At 32.8% G+C, this 22515-nt stretch overlaps 2 protein-coding genes across 7 annotated transcripts in view; both read left to right on the forward strand.

Moving 5' to 3' along the window:
- The window catches only part of LOC111087393, an 11604-nt gene extending 6837 nt beyond the window's left edge, over window positions 1–4767 (forward strand). For all 6 annotated transcript variants that reach the window (XM_022393878.1, XM_022393880.1, XM_022393879.1 and 3 more), the window contains 2 exons: window positions 3201–3258; window positions 3364–4767. In XM_022393878.1, coding sequence (XP_022249586.1) covers window positions 3420–4595 — 1176 coding nt within the window. In that variant the 5' untranslated portion in view covers window positions 3201–3258; window positions 3364–3419 and the 3' untranslated portion in view covers window positions 4596–4767. The remainder of the gene's footprint in view (window positions 1–3200; window positions 3259–3363) is intronic.
- An 11218-nt stretch (window positions 4768–15985) lies between these two features.
- The window catches only part of LOC111087394, a 40894-nt gene continuing 34364 nt past the window's right edge, over window positions 15986–22515 (forward strand). Inside the window, exon 1 of the mRNA XM_022393882.1 lies at window positions 15986–16246. Coding sequence (XP_022249590.1) covers window positions 16161–16246 — 86 coding nt within the window. The 5' untranslated portion in view covers window positions 15986–16160. The remainder of the gene's footprint in view (window positions 16247–22515) is intronic.

The raw sequence follows: 22515 nt of genomic DNA on the forward strand, positions 1-22515 counted from the left end.
TATCTCCGCATGGACCCAACAAACCTTCGTGCCAAATTTGGTGAAGATCCATCAACAGGGGGCGAAGTAGTGATAAAAACCCCAAAACGCAATGTGCAAAACTGAAAATTTATATGTATCTCTCCGTGGATTCAACAAACCTTCATGCTAGAATTGGTAAAGATCCAAATTTTAAACTTAAATCGTTTCTGAATTAAGCTATTTCCTGTTATATCATCAACGTTTAATAAAAAAAAAACCTCTTTTAATCCATGGAGACTAAATATTAAGAAATCAACAAATATTTGTCCAATTTTGTTGTATATACATTTCATTTTATAATTTAAATACATAGACTAACAACAATATTAAGTTTATAATTTTATTGCTAAGCGACATGACATAAAAGCCGTTGTTGGAAAGTAGTATTACCAAAACGCACTGGCTTTTCTACATATTGGAAGCTGTTAATCTAACTGATTTATACCAATAATTATGCTGTGAATACGCCACGAATTCATTTCTTGAATGGTCTTAATTTTGATTGGCTCACAAAGGAATTTACCGACATTTGACTGCATCAAATGCACCTCTTTGTTGGTGAAGCTTGATATCGCGGTATTGATATATTTCACTTAGCTATGAAATGTGAGGTTATTGTATACTATGGAATGTGAAAGCGCTGCATTAACATAAAGACGGTTAGCAGATGCTAATGAAATAGAACAGAGACATAGGTTAGCAGAGAAAGACAGCAGAGACTCAGAGGAAATCAGAATGTTGGAGAAGTAGAACGGAGACGCAAGTTAAATGTAAATCACATACGAAACTGCAGACAGAATATAGTAGGACCAGTTGATAATAATACTTTCAATAACATTGCCATTCGTGAAATTCATACAATGGCACCGTGTATGTATAGCCTGTAAGTGATTAGTCATTCAGCATACTCTCATAAGTGAATATTTTTAGATGTATTTTCACATCTTTACAGTTCATGACATTTTTATACAACATTGATTATGGTCACCACGAACAGTAAAGGCAGATTGACACTTATGCTGTGTCCTTATAAATCGAGATGTTTATAACGTTTTCAGGTTACTTCGACCACTTTCCTGAAATAGCTGTTTCCAATGCATCTTCAATGTCTGGAGTCACTTATTGGAATGTGATGCATCTCCAAGAGCATTCCATACGTGCTTGAGAAATTTAAAGGCCTTTCCATTCCGCCCATGTTTTCTTCTTCAAAGAATGTGTGACCAGTTTAGGACAGTGGAGTTGGCCTTGTCACTCATTAATCTAAAGTTAGAACCAATTACACCTGCATATGGTAGAACAACGGGTCGTAGGATGTGGTCCCTCTTATGTGTGACATAATGTTACCATTATGCTGGATTTAGAGATAAGTACATTCAACAATGCTTAATTTTGATCGCACCATAGTTCCACCACCGCTGCCTGCTTGTCCTTCCTGTACATAAATAGGTGGATCTGATTTCAGTTTCTCCCTAAAAGAATATTAACCTGTTATCTGGATACAGGGTGAAGCGTAATTTATCTGTTAGATTGGACGTGTTCTTGGGACCATTGCAGGAAAACTGTTTTGTTCCTTGTTTTGAGAAGAATGAACCTCATTGGACATATCACATACGGGCCAGTCTTGTGAAGTCTATTCTTAACAATCTGTACATAAACATGGCGTCAAGTTGCAGATGCGAAACTCTGATTCCATCGATGTCATGATTAGTATTCTATAAGACCATCTAAATCTAATTATTACTTAGTACCTAATTTTTTAAACTATTATTACTAACTAGTTTTTACCCTACGTTTCGGCTGATAATTTGCTAATACAGAGGATATGTAAACAACATAAAGTTAGAACAGTATTCAGAAGCCACAATACGATTACAACCAGTACACACCAATCCATCTAAAGACCCAAAGTGAAGGAAAAACACCTTTTACAGCATCCTGTGTGAATATGGATTACAATACATTAGATAACAAAAATACCAACAAACGTTAGATTTCAAGAACAAAATGGACATAAAATACTGGTTACACCGATCTATCTACAATAGCCAATCATGTCAGAGAAGAAAACCATGTGATAAACTAGTATAACACTAAAATAACAGGATATGAACTACACATGAGGAAATAGAAAGATAAAATAAGCCTTGTACATCCACCTAACTGACAATACTTTCAGCCATCCTAGCAAAGAAGTCAGCAGAACATGGATACCTTCTTGAAAACAGTCAAGTAGTTAGTAGCAATTAGTATCTATTTAACAATTACTTACTAACTAATAATCAGACTGAGGCGGTCGTATACACTACTGGTCATGTCAACATTTTGTATCCAATTGCCACAACCTGACCGTAAGTACTTCTTGATCCATCTCGAAACCTGTACCTTACGATTGCAGTGAGTCAGAATAGAAACTGAAAGGCCTACCCTCAAATAGAAATTTGTTTAGGCAGGATTAGAGTAAAATAATCTATGAGACCTAGGGCGTAGTCAAATACATCTATCGAAAGGGTCCAAAACTGTAATTAGATCTCAAATCGATCAAGTGATGACTGAACTATGAGCTAAAATTTGTACTTGAAAAAAACAAAAAACTCAGAGCCATTCTATGAGCCGCTATGCCGCGGCAAAAAATGTTATTGTTATTCATGTTTTGATGAACATCCGATGAGTTCTCTTTGTTCGTAAATGTACCTGATTTATTCAAAACTGCTGTTTAGTTTTCTACCCTAGTTTCACAAATGTTTTTCTACCTTAGTTTTCACAAATACACCTCAATTTGGAGTAATTGGCAAAAAAAAAAAGTGCCGAAGCTTTGTACTGACCATCGTCATACCACAGTGGTCAGCAAATTATATTTATCTATCTATCTATATAATACATAACTGTCTATGCAGAATCACTATGATGTAACCAGAGCATCTAAAAAGTGTTCTTTGGAACATATTTTTCTGTATGTTTATCATTAAAAAGCCAACAGATGTATTATGGACCTAACCTTCTCGTTCGTTGGACAGTTATAATTTTCTAATAGACGTATTGCATATCTCTGTATATTAGCTTATATTGAGCATAAGAACTAAGAATATATTTTTAGTAATATAAAAGTATATATTCAAATACTAAGATACTTCTATAATTTTCAGTTATTTCTTAACCATGGCAATTCTTATTTTCTGTAGCAAACATCGACCAAAGATAATGTTGTTACCACGCTAAAAACAGCACATTTCATAAAAGGTAAGTTTCTTTTCCACTAGAAATGAAAAATTATAGTTTTGTAAATCTTATTTAATATATTTGTTCTGTGAATGAGTATGTATACGTGTTTTTTACCTTTGTTAGATACTGGAGATAATTCAGAATATACTACATCACAAGAAAACCAAAAACGTGGACAAATGTATGTGGAAGGAAAGCCTCAGTTACTACTTCAGCAAAAGATTAACAGACGACGGCTAAGTATAATTCAAAGCAATAAACCCTGGTTAAACCAGAGTGATCTGGAGAAAAAATGTAACTGTTCTTCCCATGGTTCTTATTATATGAACATAAATGTTTTCAAAGGAAATTTTGTGAAATCTTTGTTGGATAATAAAAACAACCGCAAACTACAAGTAAATCACGCAAAAAGTATAGGAAACGTGCACGTAAATAACTCCCTGACGATGTCACGCAGAAAAGGAATTAAACAAAATTATAAATTGAAAGAACTTTCTCAAACCTGGAAAAAACTAAAACTTTTTAAGACTCATTATTTAAATAAAGGCTTTAGTTTATTTGCGAAAAAAACTATTCATAAAAAAGATATTGCTTTTAATAAAATAAATTATTGGAAGCCACTTATAGGAAAAAAATACAAAGTTGAATTATTACAATCCAGCTACCGTAATTCAAACCAGTTTGACCCTTACACATTACTCGACATTAAAGCTAAATTTGTTAACACAACTCTTAAAGGGGGGAGAAAAGAGGAAAATGTTACGTATATGCTCAGAAAAGAGAAAAGTTTTCATTTAACCTATCCATTTCAAGACAAAACTTTTATCTTGCGTAACAATAAACATGGTACTGAGGTTAACCAACGTATTTTACTGAAAACGAATTCTTCCAAAGTCAATGAAAGTAGTGTAGATTTTAAAATTGAAGTTCAAACATCAAAACCTGAGCATGGAAATATAAATGCTAAACTATTTCTGTTAAGCATGCTTTTTCGGAAAACGCCTAAAAGATCTAATCCTGAGAAATTACATGTACAGTCCAATTCTCATCTTCAATTATACAGAAAATCAAAATTCCCTTATCATTATAGTCTTCAATCAGCCAAAAGGAACAGGCGGTCAGTATCCACAAATAAGGGTATCGCCGCACAACCGAGTGAGGAAATAATAATAGCAGCTTCTCGGCAGAACAAAAACTTTGAAGACTCACACATGGTTGACACTGATACATTTAAGGCCTCGGAAAAAGAAGTTCTGAAAGCCATGGCTCCGATTGTTGTACTGGATTCAGACATGAATCCTACTTTGCATAAATCAATTCAAGTTTTGCCCCCTGTGAATGTTGAAGAACAGTAAAAGCTCTGACAGAATTTTCTAGTTCAAAATAAAAACCAAAGAGCTATTTTGATAAATGTAATCATTATGAAAACGTATAAGTTAGTTTATGGTATTTTGGCAATGGTCTTGAACTAAATTTGGTCATTTTGCTGTACAAAGGTACTTCATCACCGATATTAATAAATTATTACTGGAAAAGATTGAAATATTAAAGTTGTCGGATATTGATTTTTTTATTATTGTTATCTGTCACACGCTTAATGTACAGTATCAGTTATACTAAAACACTGAGTGTTTTTTAAGCTTACAGTAGGTATATCAGTAAGCAAGAGGGAATCCTCAATAGTCCCGGCACTTGAAATTCTTTTAGGCAGGATTAGAATTGTTACGTACTAGAATTTTGAATGGTCTGAAATTGAGTTAACTGATACTTTAAATTTAATAGTTAAATTGTACTTTGGATTTAGTATTTAAATAAATGCCGATATATAGTCAGTTTATGATACTTGCCAACAAGATTAATACACAATTTTCTTTTTTAACACATATACGTTTTAATATACACACAACAATACAATTTACAATAACAGTTATTAGAAACAATGATTTATAAACAAAAGTTTCACAAACAATATAAAGTCTTCTTTCTAGTCTGGAACTTCTTCGATATCTTATCGAGGGTTCACGATGAGTGAGTTAATTATCAGGTACGATTCGTTAACAAAAAATGGAGCTAGCTAGCTTCCTCATTAAACGTGTTTCTACATACTTACCTGGAACACAAATGTTATTTAAAGTAAATACACTAGTATTAATTAAGTTCAGAAATAAGAAATGAAATAGTGAAAATCTCAACTTAGTTTTGATGATTTGGGTTAATTTCAAAGAGTAGAACCAATTCATATTCTAGTAAACATCTGATCTGAAGAGTGTTTGTAATCGGCCTGATGTGTTGAGCAGAGGACTTCTTTCTACAATAAACAAATTATGTTTGAAGTATTGAGCAGAGGGCCTCTTTCTACAATAAACAAATTATGTTTGAAGTATTGAGCAGAGGGCCTCTTTCTACAATAAATAAATTATGTTTGAAGTATTGAGCAGAGAGCCTCTTTCTACAATAAATAAATTATGTTTGAAGTATTGAGCAGAGAGCCTCTTTCTACAATAAATAAATTATGTTTGAAGTATTGAGCAGAGAGCCTCTTTCTACAATAAATAAATTATGTTTGATATTTTATTGCACATGCTTTTCACTAGAAATTGGTAAAGAATGATGTGAATAAACTTCAATTTAGCTTTGCAATGAACTTGTAACACATTCGTTATCCCTTTTAAAGTGTCATATTTCGTCTGTTTAGGCGCTTTAAACAGTTATATTTGATATCACTACAAATTGCAAACTTCATAAATATTAAAGGCTGTTTGTTATGTCTGACTCTGTCTTTTACACAAGGGCCTATACAAGATAAGACATGAAATGCAAATACATAGCTCAAATGTATGAATATTATTGTACACCACACATATATATTTATATTAGGTTGTTAAGCACACAGCTACAGAATGGGCCTTTTGTACTGTGCGTATCACGGGTATCGAAACCTAATTTTTAACACCATAAGTCCGGAGACTTACCGTTAAGCCGCTGGGCGGAGGCAGATTTAATATGATCTTATTTTAAAACTATTTCCGTGTTTTTAAACAAGAGTGAGAAAGACAACAAAAACGTAACAATTTGTGTAAATCCTTTCACAGAATATGTTTCAAAATTTTCAATTTTATCTAAATATTTTATTGGTTTATTTATAGCTTTCATCTGACAGTCCCAAGATTATACGATAGAGTGTGATTTGATAAGCGTGCATAATATTTTGAATATAAATTTACACAGAGATGGAGGAAGCAAAATTTACACGGATGGGGGATAAATGCATGCGAGGCTTGAAAGTGCTAATTATTTGGGGACCAGGGGGTCACCCAAAAAAATGTGGCATTTATAGACTTCAAATGGAGTAATTCCTTAAATATATGTAGTAAAACATGGACGTGTAGTAAGATCACGTTTGTCACAAATTTACCAATAACTTTAAGTATCTTGCATTCGCAGCTTTTTTACCAAATTGTATTGGTTGGTCTACGTACCTTTTTTGGAATCGTGTCGTTTCTGATGTTGTCGAACAAGTTTTTTCTCATTTCATGAACACCCTTGTAGAAACGTTGTACATAATTACATCATTATTCAAACTAAAAAGTTTTAAAACAATTTTTATTTTTAGACGTGTAAATAGAACTGCGTTCCACTGAAATTCAACAAATTGTCAATGCTTACTGTAATAACTTTTTTCTGTGATTTTTAGTAATTGATATTTTTTATCTGAACGGTATAATACGCACGTTTAGGCTAAACCTCTAGTCAGAGACTTCTAACGTTCAGATTAGCCCATAAATATGAGCTCCTGACGTGTGGGAGGGAAGACAGTCAGCAGCACCTGCCACCACCAGGAACGTCTCAGGGATCATCGATTAGGCTGCGAACTTAGCACAATTATTGAAAAAGATGCTAATTTGTATTTGGTGCTTGAATTATCATTAATTTTATTTACCAATTATGCATTTGTAGTTTAAATTTGTTCTTTTTTACTCCACATTTCTTGATTATACAAGAAACAATAATATAACTTGTCAACTAAATACATCAATCTACAGGTTTTATTGCTATTTGAGAAAAAGATTATCATCACTCTCCAAATGTTATTAGTTTTCTGAAAGGATTAAAGGTTTATTGTGAAACCCAACGCTACTCAATAGGCTATCTGTGCTTTGCCCACTGCGGGTATTAAACCTCAATTTTTAGCGGTGTAAGTCCTGAGATTTACCGCTGAGCAACTGGGGGTGGGGTAGGAATAAAGGAACGATTTTATGAAATAAATTTGTAAGGTTGCAAGGAACATTTTTAAATTCCACATTTCCCGGCGGAATAGGCTTACACACAAGGAAATCTGAAGTATTAAGTTTTCTGCCAAACATTTCTTTCATTGCTCAATTTGACAGTACCATAAACGAAAGACGTTTATTTCAGTAGAAAAAAAATAAATAAGAGAAGTGGAAGATTTTTTTTTTCTGAGTAAAAACTGTATATGATATAAATAAAACATTTAAACATCAGTGTGAATAAAATCCAGTCAGAGCTAACGTATTTGTGTGTGTCTTTATGGTTAGTAAGATTACTGATGTAAAGTATGTATAACAAACTCTGGTATAGGTTGTTTAGAATGAGATTACTGCACAGAACTTTGAAAAATAGAAACAGTAACAAAATATTTTAATTCTACAGTAATTATCAGATGGGAGCACATAGTTCTAAAGATAAAGACCGAAGAAGCGAAATGGACATTGTCATTATTAAAAGTGAAGTGTAATGAAATCACTTGAAATGTAGTATTTCGACTATATTGATAGATGGTCATAGAGTTTTTTCAGCATTTTTCTAAGTGAAGCATAAATTTACTAAATGTTAATGCCAAACAAGAAAGCAAAAAATAAAAAATTACAAAGATAATTAAGAAATGAGTTTATGAACTCTTATTTCCGACTGTAAACTCACCTGCGATAATGACTGATGTACTTCACGCTTCAAACAGTTAGGTTTACTTGTGTTCATGTAAAAAAAAAACAAGAACAAAACTCTGGTGTTTTTGATGATTTGTAGCGATATAAGATTGGCTAACAAGAAGTTTAGGTTTGATCAAGTGTTTCAAGATGTGGCTTATAGCTGTATTAATATATATTCAGGAATAGCCTCTAAGTTATTTATTGGTAAAATTTGAGTAATTAGGATAAGTTAGATAAAACAGGGTTTCACTATTTCAGATGTTGATTAAAGTAGAATTCGATCATGCTTGTTTATGTATTAAGTATAGGATTTTTGAAATTACAATACTGAATAAAATTACATAAGCTATATTAACAACATCTCCAAAATAGACACCCCCCCCCCCAAACAAAAAGAACAAATACTTGTAGAAGCCATATATCATCATCCCCTGAAGAATTTACATTACGACAGAAAAAGTTTTGATAAAGCAAAGCAAAGTCAGTTTGCAGCTATCCGAAAGAATAACTTATGTAGCAATGCTGATAATATACATATATATGGACAGGAGGCTCTATACCGTATATGAGTAATTATCCTTTACAGGTTGTTTATATATATAGGTATAAGTGCTTTTACTGTCACAATATGCATAGGAATAGTTACCAACGGTACAAGCTACCTGTATATGCACTTTTTTCTCGTATTAAAACAAAAACACATTCTAAAATTAAGTTAATAGTAGGAACGAGACACGTTTTCGTAAGCACTCTACCATACATTGAAAATTCTTCTTGAGTTAGTGTTTAAGTAGCATCACCACCCTTTGCATAATAGGTTTTACATAATTGATATTGTGCAACCATGTTTCTGTGACCCGTCGCATAAAAGCTAAGATCTTACCACAACTGTAAAGAATGAGTACTAGTATAAATTAACTTTTTAAAAGTCGTGTAAAAACGGAATTTATTGTTTTTGCCCATACAATTTGCTTCTACGTTTAAGATTTATTTTCAGAAACATTGTATACATTTTTTTATACAAAGTAAGAACTTACAAGTTCTTTGTAGTTGCTCCGTAAAGAGAAAACGTTGAACAACATTTTAAATCGTCGAAAAATAACCAGAAACTAAGTAATGCTTAAACTATACTAGATGTACTTGCGCAGGGTCCCCGAAAGTGTTCTGTTTCAAAAGTAACTAAAACCAAAACTAACGTCATTTTAGTGTCTACTGACTGACTGACTAAATCGGCAGCACTAAGTTTGAATTATTCCGCGTGAATATATATATATATATGTGTGTGTGTGTGTGTGTGTATACACTCGCACATGAACTTTATTGTCAAATAGAAATAATAAAATAGGTGACCGCCCCCTTTCGAAGAAATAGCAGGCGGTGTGAATTACAAAATGGAGAAAAGACTAAAGTATGTAACAAATTAGCAATTATTTTAACATGTAAAATCTTAAAGTCTATCAAATTATTTCATTTCCGAAATAGCTGAACTAATACGTTACGAAGAACTATTTCTCAGCAAGTAATTTCAGCGTAGTAATCTCTAGCAAAATCGGTGATATAATAGTTAACTTATAATTTTAATTAATAATCATCTGAATGTCATCTAGAGGTAAATTATATATCTATATATGAATAGAAAGAACGATGTCTAGTAAGTTCAATTCTGAAATATCCAAAAGATACAATAATTTTGCAAGAGATTTTAATATGAAATTGTGTGAATGTTTATAAGAATCTCGTATTAGTAAATAATTTCAATATTGATTTGCCTAATTAATTAGATGTACTTAAACAAGCAATTGTGGAATGTCTAATTGATATGAGCAAATATATATAGAGGACAATCATATTTTCAAAGTATGTGTAAAGTGATTGAGACGTTGAAATTTATGAATTATATGATAAATTGTTACAGGAACAAGCCTTTTGTTTGAAAGTTTAAATATCTGGATATTTCGGAGATGAAACATTCAACAAGTAAGTTGTTTGACATGAAGATACATCTTAAACGCAATACCAAAAAGATATAAAGCATCTGATGATCCGTCAAGTGCAAATGATTTATCATTCAGTCTAAGTTTGTCAACTTTGGTAAAAGTAGCTTGACATCTTTACATGATATTTATTTAACTTCAATGTGAAGTATGATTAATACTAGTAAAAGGACAGTCTATCACTGATGTTACTTGCTTTAAAATATTGTTCTGAAATTACCTTTTTTCTTTGTTTTTGGCACTAGGGCAAGGAAGACACATTTATATTGGTTTATTGTCAGTAGAATGCACTTCTTGTACATCTGGAAGACATGACTGAAACATTCATATGTCTTCTTTGAGACCTATCCTTAACTCGTGACTACTATAATCTATGTGAAAAGTTAAAATTAAACTAAAACTGTGTAGAAATACTAAAATGATGCGTGGTAAAAAAAGTCTATATGCTGAGCAGGAAAAGCATATCACACGTAATTTTGAAGTCAAAATATTTGATTATTTCACAACTCAAGAAGGATAGCGAAGGTTATCAGTATCAGAATATCAGAATAAATATAAGTCAACATCTGGGGTATATTTCTGGAAAAAGTGAAATATACCCCTTGAAAATACACAGGATGTAGAACTTTTGCTAATGTTCATCAATTCTAAATAGATTCAGGGTGTCTAAGAATGATGTTTCTTTTAAGAAGAAAAAAAACTATCGCTGCATTTGTTTCAGCGACAACGGATTATTAAGTTTGCATGTCCCTTTTTAATATGCAAACTTTACTCTCAGAGACTGGTTTTCTTTGATTTAATATACTGAGCGTGAATTTGGACTGATGCATTCGTAATGAATGTGATCCACTTTTTAAACAAAAAGAAACGAAAAGTGAAACAAAAGTTTAAATTCGATGAAGACTTAGGAAATCCCAATGGAAAAGAACAGTATATACATCAATGCAAATCTATTCTTATTCAAATAAAAAATTTAAAAAAGGAGTAATTTTTATCCTAGTTTTATCTAGATTAATCGTACAATTTACTGTTTAATTATCATGAGCTGTTCAGAACGTTTAGATAACAGTTTTCAGTTTTGTAAAACCTGGTACACAAAACGTGTTCTTTAAAACGCAAATATATAAATAAAAAAACAAACTAATTGCTAATTTTAGTTGTGCTTAACGATATACGTACAGGTCAATGATCTAAAAAGTAATTGGAAAGCTAATAAACATAACAAACGTGAATTAATTAAAAACTCTTTTCCAATAAATTAAAAACCTGTTTATTGTCAGTAGAATGCACTTCTTGGACATCTGGAAGACATGACTGAAACATTCATATGTCTTCTTTGAGACCTATCCTTAACTCGTGACTACTATAATCTATGTGAAAAGTTAAAATTAAACTAAAACTGTGTGTATAATTTCAGCCATAAGAATATTTCAGGAAAAACATGCTTAATCTTCTACGACAGGGTGATCAGGAAATTTTTAAAATATAGTTTGTTCTTTGTACACTAATGTAATTAGTATACGTTTTATCAGGAAAATGTATGGAAATTGGCCTATATATTTTTTTAATCTGTTGAAAATATAACTTGGATATTTTACCTATGATTCATAGGAATAGAATTCAGATTATGTTTTGGACGATTATGTCGACAAATTGTTTTTGTTTTACCTTGGTATTTATATGATTTGGATTCAGATATGTTTAAGATTAGTGTTTCATATTTTGTTTATCTTTTACCTAGATTTTCATAGGTCTAAGATTCAGGTTATGTAGGATAAGAAGATCGGTATATTCTTCCCGTTTTACTTAGACCATGAGAGGATTAAGATTCAAATTATGTTTATGTTGTGTAGATCAGCATATAATATCTGATTTATCTAGGTCTCATAGGATTGTGATTCAGGTACGAAAATAGTACTCTATATTGTTTTTTTTTGTTTTTTACCAAGGCCTTCATAGGATTAGGATAAGTAAATCGGTATATAGTTTTTGTTATGCCTAAGTCTTCATAGGATTAATATTCAGATTATGATTAAGGTGAGTAGGTCGATATATTGTTGTTTCTTTACCTTAGAAAGGATTAGGGTTCAAATTATGATTAAGATGAGTAGATCGGTGTAACTTTTTTGTTTTACCTAGATATGGATTAGGTTTCAGGCTATTATTAGGATGAGTAGACTGGTATAGTGTTTCTGTTTTACCTGAGCCTTCATAAGATTAGGATCTAGATTATGTTCAGGTTGAATAGATCGGTATGTTGTTTCTGTTTTATCTACACCTTCTTGGAATTAGTATTGATTATGTTTAGAATGAGTGAATTCGTATATTATCTTGGTTTAAAGAGGATTATGATTAGGATGAGTAGATCGGTATATTTTTTCTCCCATAACTAGGTCTGGATTAGGTCTCAGGTTATGTTTAATGTGAGTAGATCGGTATATTGTTTCTGTTTTACCTAGGCCTTCACAGGATTAGGATTAAAATTACGATTAAGATGAGTAAATCGGTATATTGTTTCGGTTTTATTTTGGTCTAGAGAGAATTAGAATTCAGATTATGATTAGAATGAATAGTTCGGTATATCGTTTCTGTTTTATCTAGGTCTGGATTAGATCTCAGATTATGTTTAGGGTGAGTGGATCGGTCTATTGTTTCTGTTTTACCTAGACCTTTTCATACTATTTACGTTTTACCTAAATCTAGAGAGGATTTGGAGAAATTCAAAAACAGATGCAATGAAAAAGCTGGTTATAAACAAGTTTGGCGATCAAATACATGACAGTGAAAAGAAATATGGGATCCATAATCCAATATCTAATACTTAACTCCATGTTAAAGACGGAAATTAGGAACCCATGACTGAAAAGTATATGTGAAGAATAGTTTAAAAGTGAAACTGAAAGATTATTTTCAAGCTTTAATTTAAAAAAAATGTGGAACTTCCTGAGCTTTAAGATTACATTGAAACATCGTATTGTATTTAACGTGTCCTTATATATTCGTTTGGGATTTGGTCAACATTTTTAAGGATCTTGACATAAAAGAATTTTTCCTTCTCTAAGAAAAAATATAAAATACTGTACCTCTATAGGACAATTTGAAAATACATATAGCTTTAAAAATTAAAGGTTATAGTTTATATTAGGTGTTATTTTCAAGAAAAGAAAATGCTCGAAACTATTTGAAAACCAGGATAGTTCGTCAACTGAAACAAACCCTATAGAAAACAAAACTAGGCAGTTGAACAGTATTGATGTTCGTTTTTATGGCAAATATTTGCTAGTTAACGAAAAGTGATAATCATATATATATATATATATCTGATCGGATATATCACTCCTACTATAAAGTTATTAACTCCCAGTCGTCACCTGATTAATCGTCTTCCTAACAATCTTTGTCGTGTCCTGGTGAAGATGTAATCGAAATTCGTTCGTAAAGGGATCAAGAAAACAGTTTTTTTTCCTTCTTTTTTACAGGTTTGTTTTCGAAGTATGACAACGTCGTTTGTGTAGATAGCATGACTGTACTTCATAAAAAAAGAACTACTTTCCACGAAGGAGAGCTTCGTTGATGGAATGTTTATTTTCTTGGGGGTGATAAGTAGATTTGGCAGGATTAATAATTTTTCAATCAACATTGCTAGTTTGCTCTATAAAAATGGAAAAGGTTTTATTATATATACTCAGTGATTTGATTCAAATAATCTGATCTGTAAAATTGCGTATTTTTGTATCCGTATTAGATTGTTGTTGAAAACGGTAGAAATTAGGTCCTATTAGTTGTGTTATCTGTTTACTCAAGTACAAAACAACCGAGAGTTGACAACACAGCCCTAACAAGACTTGATTCAATTTATTTTCTCCTTTGAACCGTCAAGATATAAGGAAGATGAATGTCATCTGCCATCATCCATGGGTTCATGACGTGCTATGCTTCCCAAAGTCTTTGGAGGACAAGTCACTAGGCCTAGAAGCTTGATTCATATTCAGTGTAAGTCATATTGTACCTTTTAGTATAAAAAAAGTCTACTTAAAATCGACAAACTACTAGAGAGAAATAAACTGTTGTGCTTTATTTCTTATAAACTAATTCATTATAAAAATGTTCTTGTGTAGGTGTCTGTTTGGTTTGCAGTATTACACATTCTCACATTTCAATGCATTTATTTTAATTAGTTTCCAAGACACAGCTATATATATATATATATATACACACACACACAAACACGGCTGTGTTGGCGAATTTTGCAATCGCTACCGTTCTGGAAAAGCATTGCCTCATTTTCTTTCCATATTTGGTTGTTTTAAGGTTGGTCTTGGTTGTCTTTTCAATCATGGTTATTGTTTCTGTATAATCAAATAACATTGTTACCTACTTGGAGGCTTATTTCGAAAGTGAAGACTGTCAAAGCTATTCAAACATTGGAAACTGGACAAATACACAGAAAAGTGATAGTTCAGATTTAGTTTACCAATGACCAGACAGAAATTTGGGGACACGTTCTTAGACAATAATTTTGGTCATTACACAGCCTAGACAAGCTCGTGTAAAGTCACCTATTCCACAGGTCTAAATATAGCTGTTAGAAATCGGCACACAGTCGTTCATTGACTTAATATGGACTTCACGACAACAGAATTTCGTTTAGGAATTCCGTTAGATCGCACAAAAAGTTTAGACACCGACAAGATGAACAGTGACACCGCTGGAAACCTCAACTCTTAATAGATGAGCCAAGGCTTCATATTTTGTAGCAACAGATGACGATTTTTAATGCTCAAGACTACCTACGTCTTTGAATACGATTGTTTCGGAGCGGTTCTGTTATAGTGAGGGGAGGCATCATTATGAATGGACCTACATATTTTGATGTGTATTTACTCCAATTGTACAAACATTCAAGAGTAAAATCGGTTACAGACTTAGTCCTCAATCAAGATAATGCCAATATTATATTGAACACGAAACCATGGCTCATAAGCTAACTAGCAAGAAGTTATAATTTTAATCCCACAGAACAGTTCTGTGTCCTCGTGTACTTAAACATTCATCAATGTCAGGGAAATCCACACTCGTTACTGAGCATCTCGTTTTTTACGTAATGTGACTTTTCCAGACAACTTGATTCAATTAGGCACATACCCTGGCCATTTTGAATTTGAGTGAACAAACAGTGCTATAATTTCAACTGTGTTGTTTGTCTAGTGAAATAAAACTTTAACTATAAAATCTTACCCCCTTTAATTTTTGAGTACATTTGTTTTCTAGATATGTTTTACGTCAACATCTTCATAAGAAAGCTTCGATATTTATTTTTTACGCCATTCTAACCCAAACTTTATCACATTCGAGAACTGTCTGATATTACTCCTGTTTACACACACACACACAAAATATTCACTGTGGTTTATCACACAGACATTGCAGTTTCGTTATCCAGGTGTATGTCTTTAGATTTTCGTTTAATTGCTTTTGTCGAAAGAGTTTGCAATCAGGGATTATTTCCATGATAATGTTATTGTTTAATATTGAATTCTATTTTTACGATTCTGTTCCGATAATTCTCTTTAAAAGAATACTTTGATAGTTAGCGGAAACCAAGCTTTAACGCTAAGTTCACCACACTCCAAGTATGCAGCAAAGTATTATCCAATGGAAATGTTAGAATGCCTACACATTTATGAAAGGCTATTGCGTCAAATTTTGCTAGTCACTGATTGGTTAACGTAAGCATTCCAACGTGGGCAGTGAGTTGTTACCTTTTCCTCCCTCTTTGTTATAAGTGAGAAGTGACAGCTATGAAAATGTCATTTCTGGCATAAAATAGCAGCAAATAGTATCCAGACGATTTTAAGAGAAGGCGACGGAAGACACCTACAACACTTTGAGAGGAGAGCATTTCCAGGCTGTGTATTTTCTTAAAAGATATTAATAAGTATAGAATTTTTTTTCAACCGTACAGGTGTAAATAACAATGAATGCCGAGTCTAAAAAACAACTTACATTATTGGTTGTTGTCATTATGCTGTTGCACTTCTCTGAGACCCGTCCCTACGTAAGGTGAGGCTTGTATGTACACATTAAATATTAATCTACTTTCTGAACGGTCACAAGGCACCACAGATATATTGATCAAATTTGACAAACTGTTCTTAACATTATGTTATAAATGTAACTGTTAAAATGAAAAGTTAAGGAATGTTTTTGGTATAGACGTTAAAGTTTTGACTCAGTTTTTGTTTCAGGATGTTTTGTTGCATAATTACACACAGCATAAGTTGTCCTTGTATTTGATCATTTTAGTTAAACAAGTTTTAACTATATATATATATATTTATAATGACCAAAATCTGAATAAGTTAGCTGTACATAAAGTTAGTTAAATGTTCAGTAATATATCATATAACAATTTAAAGTGTGAACAGTCCTTTAGTTACTGTCAAGAAGGGTTGTCCGGTTTTAAAACCGTATAATCAGTGAACCAATTCATCTCGCGTTTAAAAATATTTTCTTTCAGACAACTTATTATTGAAAATTTTGAATAAGTGTATTTCTCTTTTTTTCAGATAGTATTATTTTTTTATTTTTTTGCATTTTCATAGTTTGTATTAATCATACTAACCTTACTTTATATATAACAATACGTCGTCTATTTATACGTTGTGTACATGTAGGAATTTTATTCAGCTTTTCGTAAAGTACATATTTTACTAAGTCTTTCAGAGAGAACCTGGTATGAAATATCAGTCTTAATCACATGTATTAGTCCAAGACATTGATTAGAAAGAACTTCACCTGCTTAATTCGGAATTAGAAAATAAAAGAACAGTAATCATATTTCAGGTTTTGGATTTTTTAAGCCTTTTTGTCAGCTAAAAATTGACGTTCTCACCGGAAATGCAAAATACTTAAACTTTAGAACTAAACTAAAAATTTCAATACAGTTTAAAATAATGTATCTAAATAAAATGCTTTGCTACTTACTTTTAGAATAATTCTGGTGCTCAAATGAATAATAAGTATTTTCTCTGAGACACTCGGGAAACAGTTTTCTCAAATTATATTAGATATTGTTTAGGCAATAAAACCACATGTGAACTTATCGGATATAGGTGCAGAAGCTACCTTAATTATTGTTATATCATTGAATCACTGACAAATTGAGCAATGAGGAAAACATATATTTAAATGTGGATTAAATACTCAGATACGATTGTATTAGGCTAAAAGCTAATTTTACATAAACTATGAGAATAAGTACAAGCTATGTTACGTTTTTTCAATTGTAGGTGACATAAAAATGTGACATTTAACAGAAAATTCCAATAAGAATTGATACAAAAAAGTATAGTTATTGTTCCAACCAGATCAACCCCCAAGTGGCTCAGCGGTAAGTCTGGGGGCTTTTTACATTAAAGTCGGGTTTCGAGCGGGCCAGAGCTCAGCTAGCCCATTGTGTAACTTTATGCTTAACAACAAAGAAATAAAAAACAACCATATCAAAATTTATGTCAAAATAATTGTGGTTGATTAAGAACTAAGTAGACATTTTATAAGAACCAAAAACCCCTTTCCAACTAAAAACTAAAGTTTTTCTTTGTTATACAGAGTTTACTGGTAGGTGTTAGTTTTATACTTATTGTCGTGTAAAATTCAAAAAGCCGAAATTACTGAATGAACAATTCACAACAAGCATATCCGTACACACACACACACATATACATGTATATATACAATGCTTTTATTGGTGTAGATTCTAGTTAGAGAAACACTGTTTTAGATAATCGCACAAATCTATGGAATATCTTCATTAGACATCCATAATTCTGAACTGATAGACTAGAGGGAGGACGGCTACTCAACAGCACCCACCGCTATCTCTTGTGACACTTTAATCGAATGGTAGAATTTGACCATCTTTCTTATAATGTACCTAAGACCCCAGGTTACGGAGCGCAACTTTGTTGTTGCGGAAACAGGAAGCGAGCCATGGCTTCTCGGATCCACAACCCGACACGCTATCACTGAGCCATGCTAGGCTCACTCTCAAAAAGTGCTCTATGTATGAAAAAAATTGCCCACCCTCATTTAGGGGAAAACTGTTTTTGTCACTAAGACAGCTCTGTCCGGGTACGAGTATCTTCATGCACTCCGGACATCTACACCGAGAAATCCAGTAGAGAATCTGGAACTGGAGGTTTGTTTATCACATTTGAAACGAATTATTCATTCTCGTCATGGCTTTATCAATTACTGACTGAAGAAGACAGACATAGAATTTTGTCATCTGCATGACTACATGTGTACATCTAATCGTTTATATCTGAAATTCTATCATTTCCCACCCTATCCCAGCTATCAGAATAATAGTTTGTAATATTGGTTTTTACTCTAGGTGTTTGACAGCATTTTTGATTTATGTTCAGGTTTTGTTTGTAATGAAGGTTTGTTTGTAATTAAACACAAAGCTACACAATGGGCTACCACGGGTATTGAAACCCGGATTCTAGCGTTGTAAGTCAGCAGACATACCGCTGTGCCACTGGGGGGCTTCTGTTCAGGGAGAGAAATTTTCAGTCGGATTTCGTATTTATTACTTTTGTATATTTCCTCTTTTAGATCTTTCACAGACGTTTATAGATTCCTTTATCTGACCAACATCACTAACAACTAATAAAATAGAAACTGTTAATATACCCATCAGTACGACGAACGATTTCTCAAACAGTTCCACAAATATATAACAATCCGTTGTGCATATCATCTTTAGCAACATCATCAAGTAAGTAACTGTCGTAGTGGCTTCATCTGACTGGAGTGTCCTTTGAACAATGAAGTGTTGTTCTTGCTATGCAAGAGACGTATTTGAATATTTTTGGACTAAGATGTTTATTTTTTTAGCAATTAAAAAATCAGTGTAAATAGGGTGAGTGTTTGTTTGTTAAGCACAAACCTACACAATGGGATATCTGTGCTCTGCCTATTTCAGGTATCAAAACCTGACTTTCAGCATTGTAAAGCCTCAGACTTACCGCTGAGAGAAAGGGGTGGGGGACAAGGTCCGTGTTTTCTGTTATTTTCAGCATTCCCTTTGCCATTAGCTCAAAGTTAAGGACGGTTATATCTGGACTTTAGGAGTCTCTGGTCGGACCTGGCCATTTAGCTAAGAAGCCGTCTAGATTGAAAATTCAAATTTTAGGTTACTAAGTATTCCAAGAGATTTAACTTCCACTAAAAACGTATCTTGTTACTTTTGTTTAAAAGGGAGAGAATATCCACAGTACATCTACCACCAGGTGGTGATATGATATACTAGGAAGCTGGTCTGTCTAATGTGAATTTATTAATTAGTTAGTCGTGATATTTTAATCACAGAGAAAAAATCCAGATATTTTGAACAATTACTGGAACTATTAGCATAATCTATGTACATTTTTAACGACATGAAAAACGAATCTCTAATGAAAAAAGAATGGAGCTATTAGGAAAAATCATAAAATAACACCTGCACATAACTATTCCCCAAATGTTACCAAATTAAAAAAAAGTTTGGAAAGTTCTATATAATTAATGAGTATCACATAAAGTTATTTCTATGTATGACAAAATAAATTATATTATATGTTATATTAAAACGATTTCGAATATGAAAATCAAAAGGTCATATGACATCCACAATCGATATAGTGTCGTGGTGGAATGAGATTTATTAAATACATTTTGACATTATTTGCCTATCGTAACTGTGATGTATTTGATAAGAAAACAAAGTAATATGGATCAACCTGGGGTATCGAAACCATTCAGAAAGAGACCTGCAACACATCACATCCACCCGTGGTAAACAAAGTATCATGTTATGTAATAGGTGAGAATCAACGATCACAATTATCAGAGGCAAAATCCGTCCAAGTTTCCCAGGCAACACAATCAAGAAGTATCTTCATCTGGAAAAGTGACAGAACTCATGTGTACACAAACTACTACCACGACATATACGTTCAATTGTCACATACCTCAAGCAAATGGAGACTGAAACAAGTATTCATGATATTCTAATCGAAGACAAACCAATCAAGTCGTCCATGGATATTTGTATCATCAGATGAACCAGTCATTGGGAAACCATCTGTATCGTACACTCGATGTATCATGGAAAGTGTGCCGAAAGTTGTACTGTGCTTTCGACATGACAGACTTACGACAGAGCCTTTTGTAATGGAAACTACACTCCAGGGCTATTGTCAAGATGCATGGCCATTAAAGAGAGAATGACAGCACGTGGGGACATGGACAGTAACGATGTGGTGAAGCTCCAAATTTGTTTTAGTATAACGTATTCAACTTCTGTTCTTCTCAAGTTTTGATAAGGGCCAAAGTTTTCAACAAAGAGAAGACTATGCCATTTCTGAAAGATTCGCTTGTGAAAAATGATGCACAACAAAAGGAAGTTTCATAAAGTTATTAATGAGACACTAATAACATCGAAAAGCTTCCCTACCTTCATAAACAAAGTCTTATGGATATTCAAAGTCATTAACAAAGATTTTATAAAGTCATTCTCTGAGTGTTTGGATATAATAAATACTATATATATATCATAAGAGACAATCACACTTTAACAACGTCGGTGTATCCCACTAATCAGATGCTGTATAATTGTTTTGGAAGCTGGGCTCATTCTTGGATAAGGAAGTATTGAAACTCCTCAGCAATTCTGGATTACTTGCACTGGATGGGTTGTTATCACCGTCTGTAGCATGACCTAAACATTCCAAGTAGGGTTCATACTGATGGATCTTACTGGCCAGTCCACTCTTTCGATTGCTTCCTGTTCAAGATTCTTACTCGATGTGGACGCTCACTGTCATCAAACAAAAAGAAGTTTAGTCTGAATGATTGCACCTTCTATCGGATGTAGAATATCATCTTTGTGTCCAACTGCAGGGAGAGTGCCGTTAGAATGACGTCGATGTCTATCCTTTCCTGTATACTGATTCTAGCCCACACACTATGTCCGGTCATTCTCCATATCTATTACATTCTGAAATATGTGGCGGCAAGAAGCATTAACTACGTTGTCTCCAGGCTATGGTGCATATATCAGTACACTCAATACAAAATATGTCAAGAGGACTGCCATCCAGTCATTGATGTTTCAATGAACATAATATCAGCATATCCCAAACATTCATGGATGTGTGAGGATGTCAGAAGTATAGGGATTAAAGCTCTTCCAAACCTCATACCATCCTCATGAAGCCGTCTACAAACAGCCCGTGCAGATATTTTAGCCCCTGTTACATTGTAAAGGTGAATGAAACATGTGGACTGCATGCTGGCAGAGGAAAAGAATAACTGAGCATCAATATTAGTCACAAAAAGGTAATTAGTTGAATTCAGTACTAATGTTAATTTGGCCTCAAAAGTCGATTATTAGCAAACTTAGTAGTATATTATTAAATGAAACATCTGTGAAGTCATCGGTCCCTTTTATTCTACTTAAAACAATGCGAAAAACAGCATTTCCTGTTTATGTAACGCGTGTGATTTAGTGGGTTAGTTCCCTATTTGACCTAAGTGAAATGAACTGAGAATCTCTATGTCCTAACTAGTTCATTAAAAACAAAGATCTAAGTAAAGTGAACCGAGAATCTCTATGTCCTAGATAGTTCATTAAAAGTAGAATCTAAGTGAATTGAACTGAGAATCTCTATGTCCTAACTAGTTCATTGAGAACAAAGATCTAAGTGAAGTGAACTGAGAATCTCTATGTCCTAACTGGTTCATTAAAAACAAAGATCTAAGTGAAGTGAACTGAGAATCTCTATGTCCTAACTAGTTCATTAAAAACAAAGATCTAAGTGAAGTGAACTGAGAATCTCTATGTCCTAGATAGTTCATTAAAAGTAGAATCTAAGTGAACTGAACTAAGAATCTTTAGGTTCTGAGCCATTTCGTGAAAAGCAGGGCTCAATTTAAAAAGTATATAATAAACTGCTTATTAGAAAAGCTTACAATCTATAATGATTTCAAAGAAAATAATATTGCACTTTTTAACATATTAAAGCAGAAACCTCTTGAAACATAGGTATCCATACCGGAAGAAATACATTTATGTCTCGTTTTGCAAAGGCCAACTTATTTACCTATTATTTTGTCTCTGAACGTTTTAACGAACTAGTTCAATTGAAAACTCGTGAAGTTCCATTAGAAATCACTAAGTTTGTTTTCTAAATACCTTTTATCCTAAAATAGTAAATAACATTAAATGATTTATAATGTTTAAGACCTTAATTGGCTAAATATAGGAATTTTGATGTTATAAT

This window comes from Limulus polyphemus, unplaced genomic scaffold (genome assembly GCF_000517525.1).
Source record: "Limulus polyphemus unplaced genomic scaffold, Limulus_polyphemus-2.1.2 Scaffold2095, whole genome shotgun sequence".
In the NCBI taxonomy this organism is placed as follows: domain Eukaryota; kingdom Metazoa; phylum Arthropoda; class Merostomata; order Xiphosura; family Limulidae; genus Limulus; species Limulus polyphemus.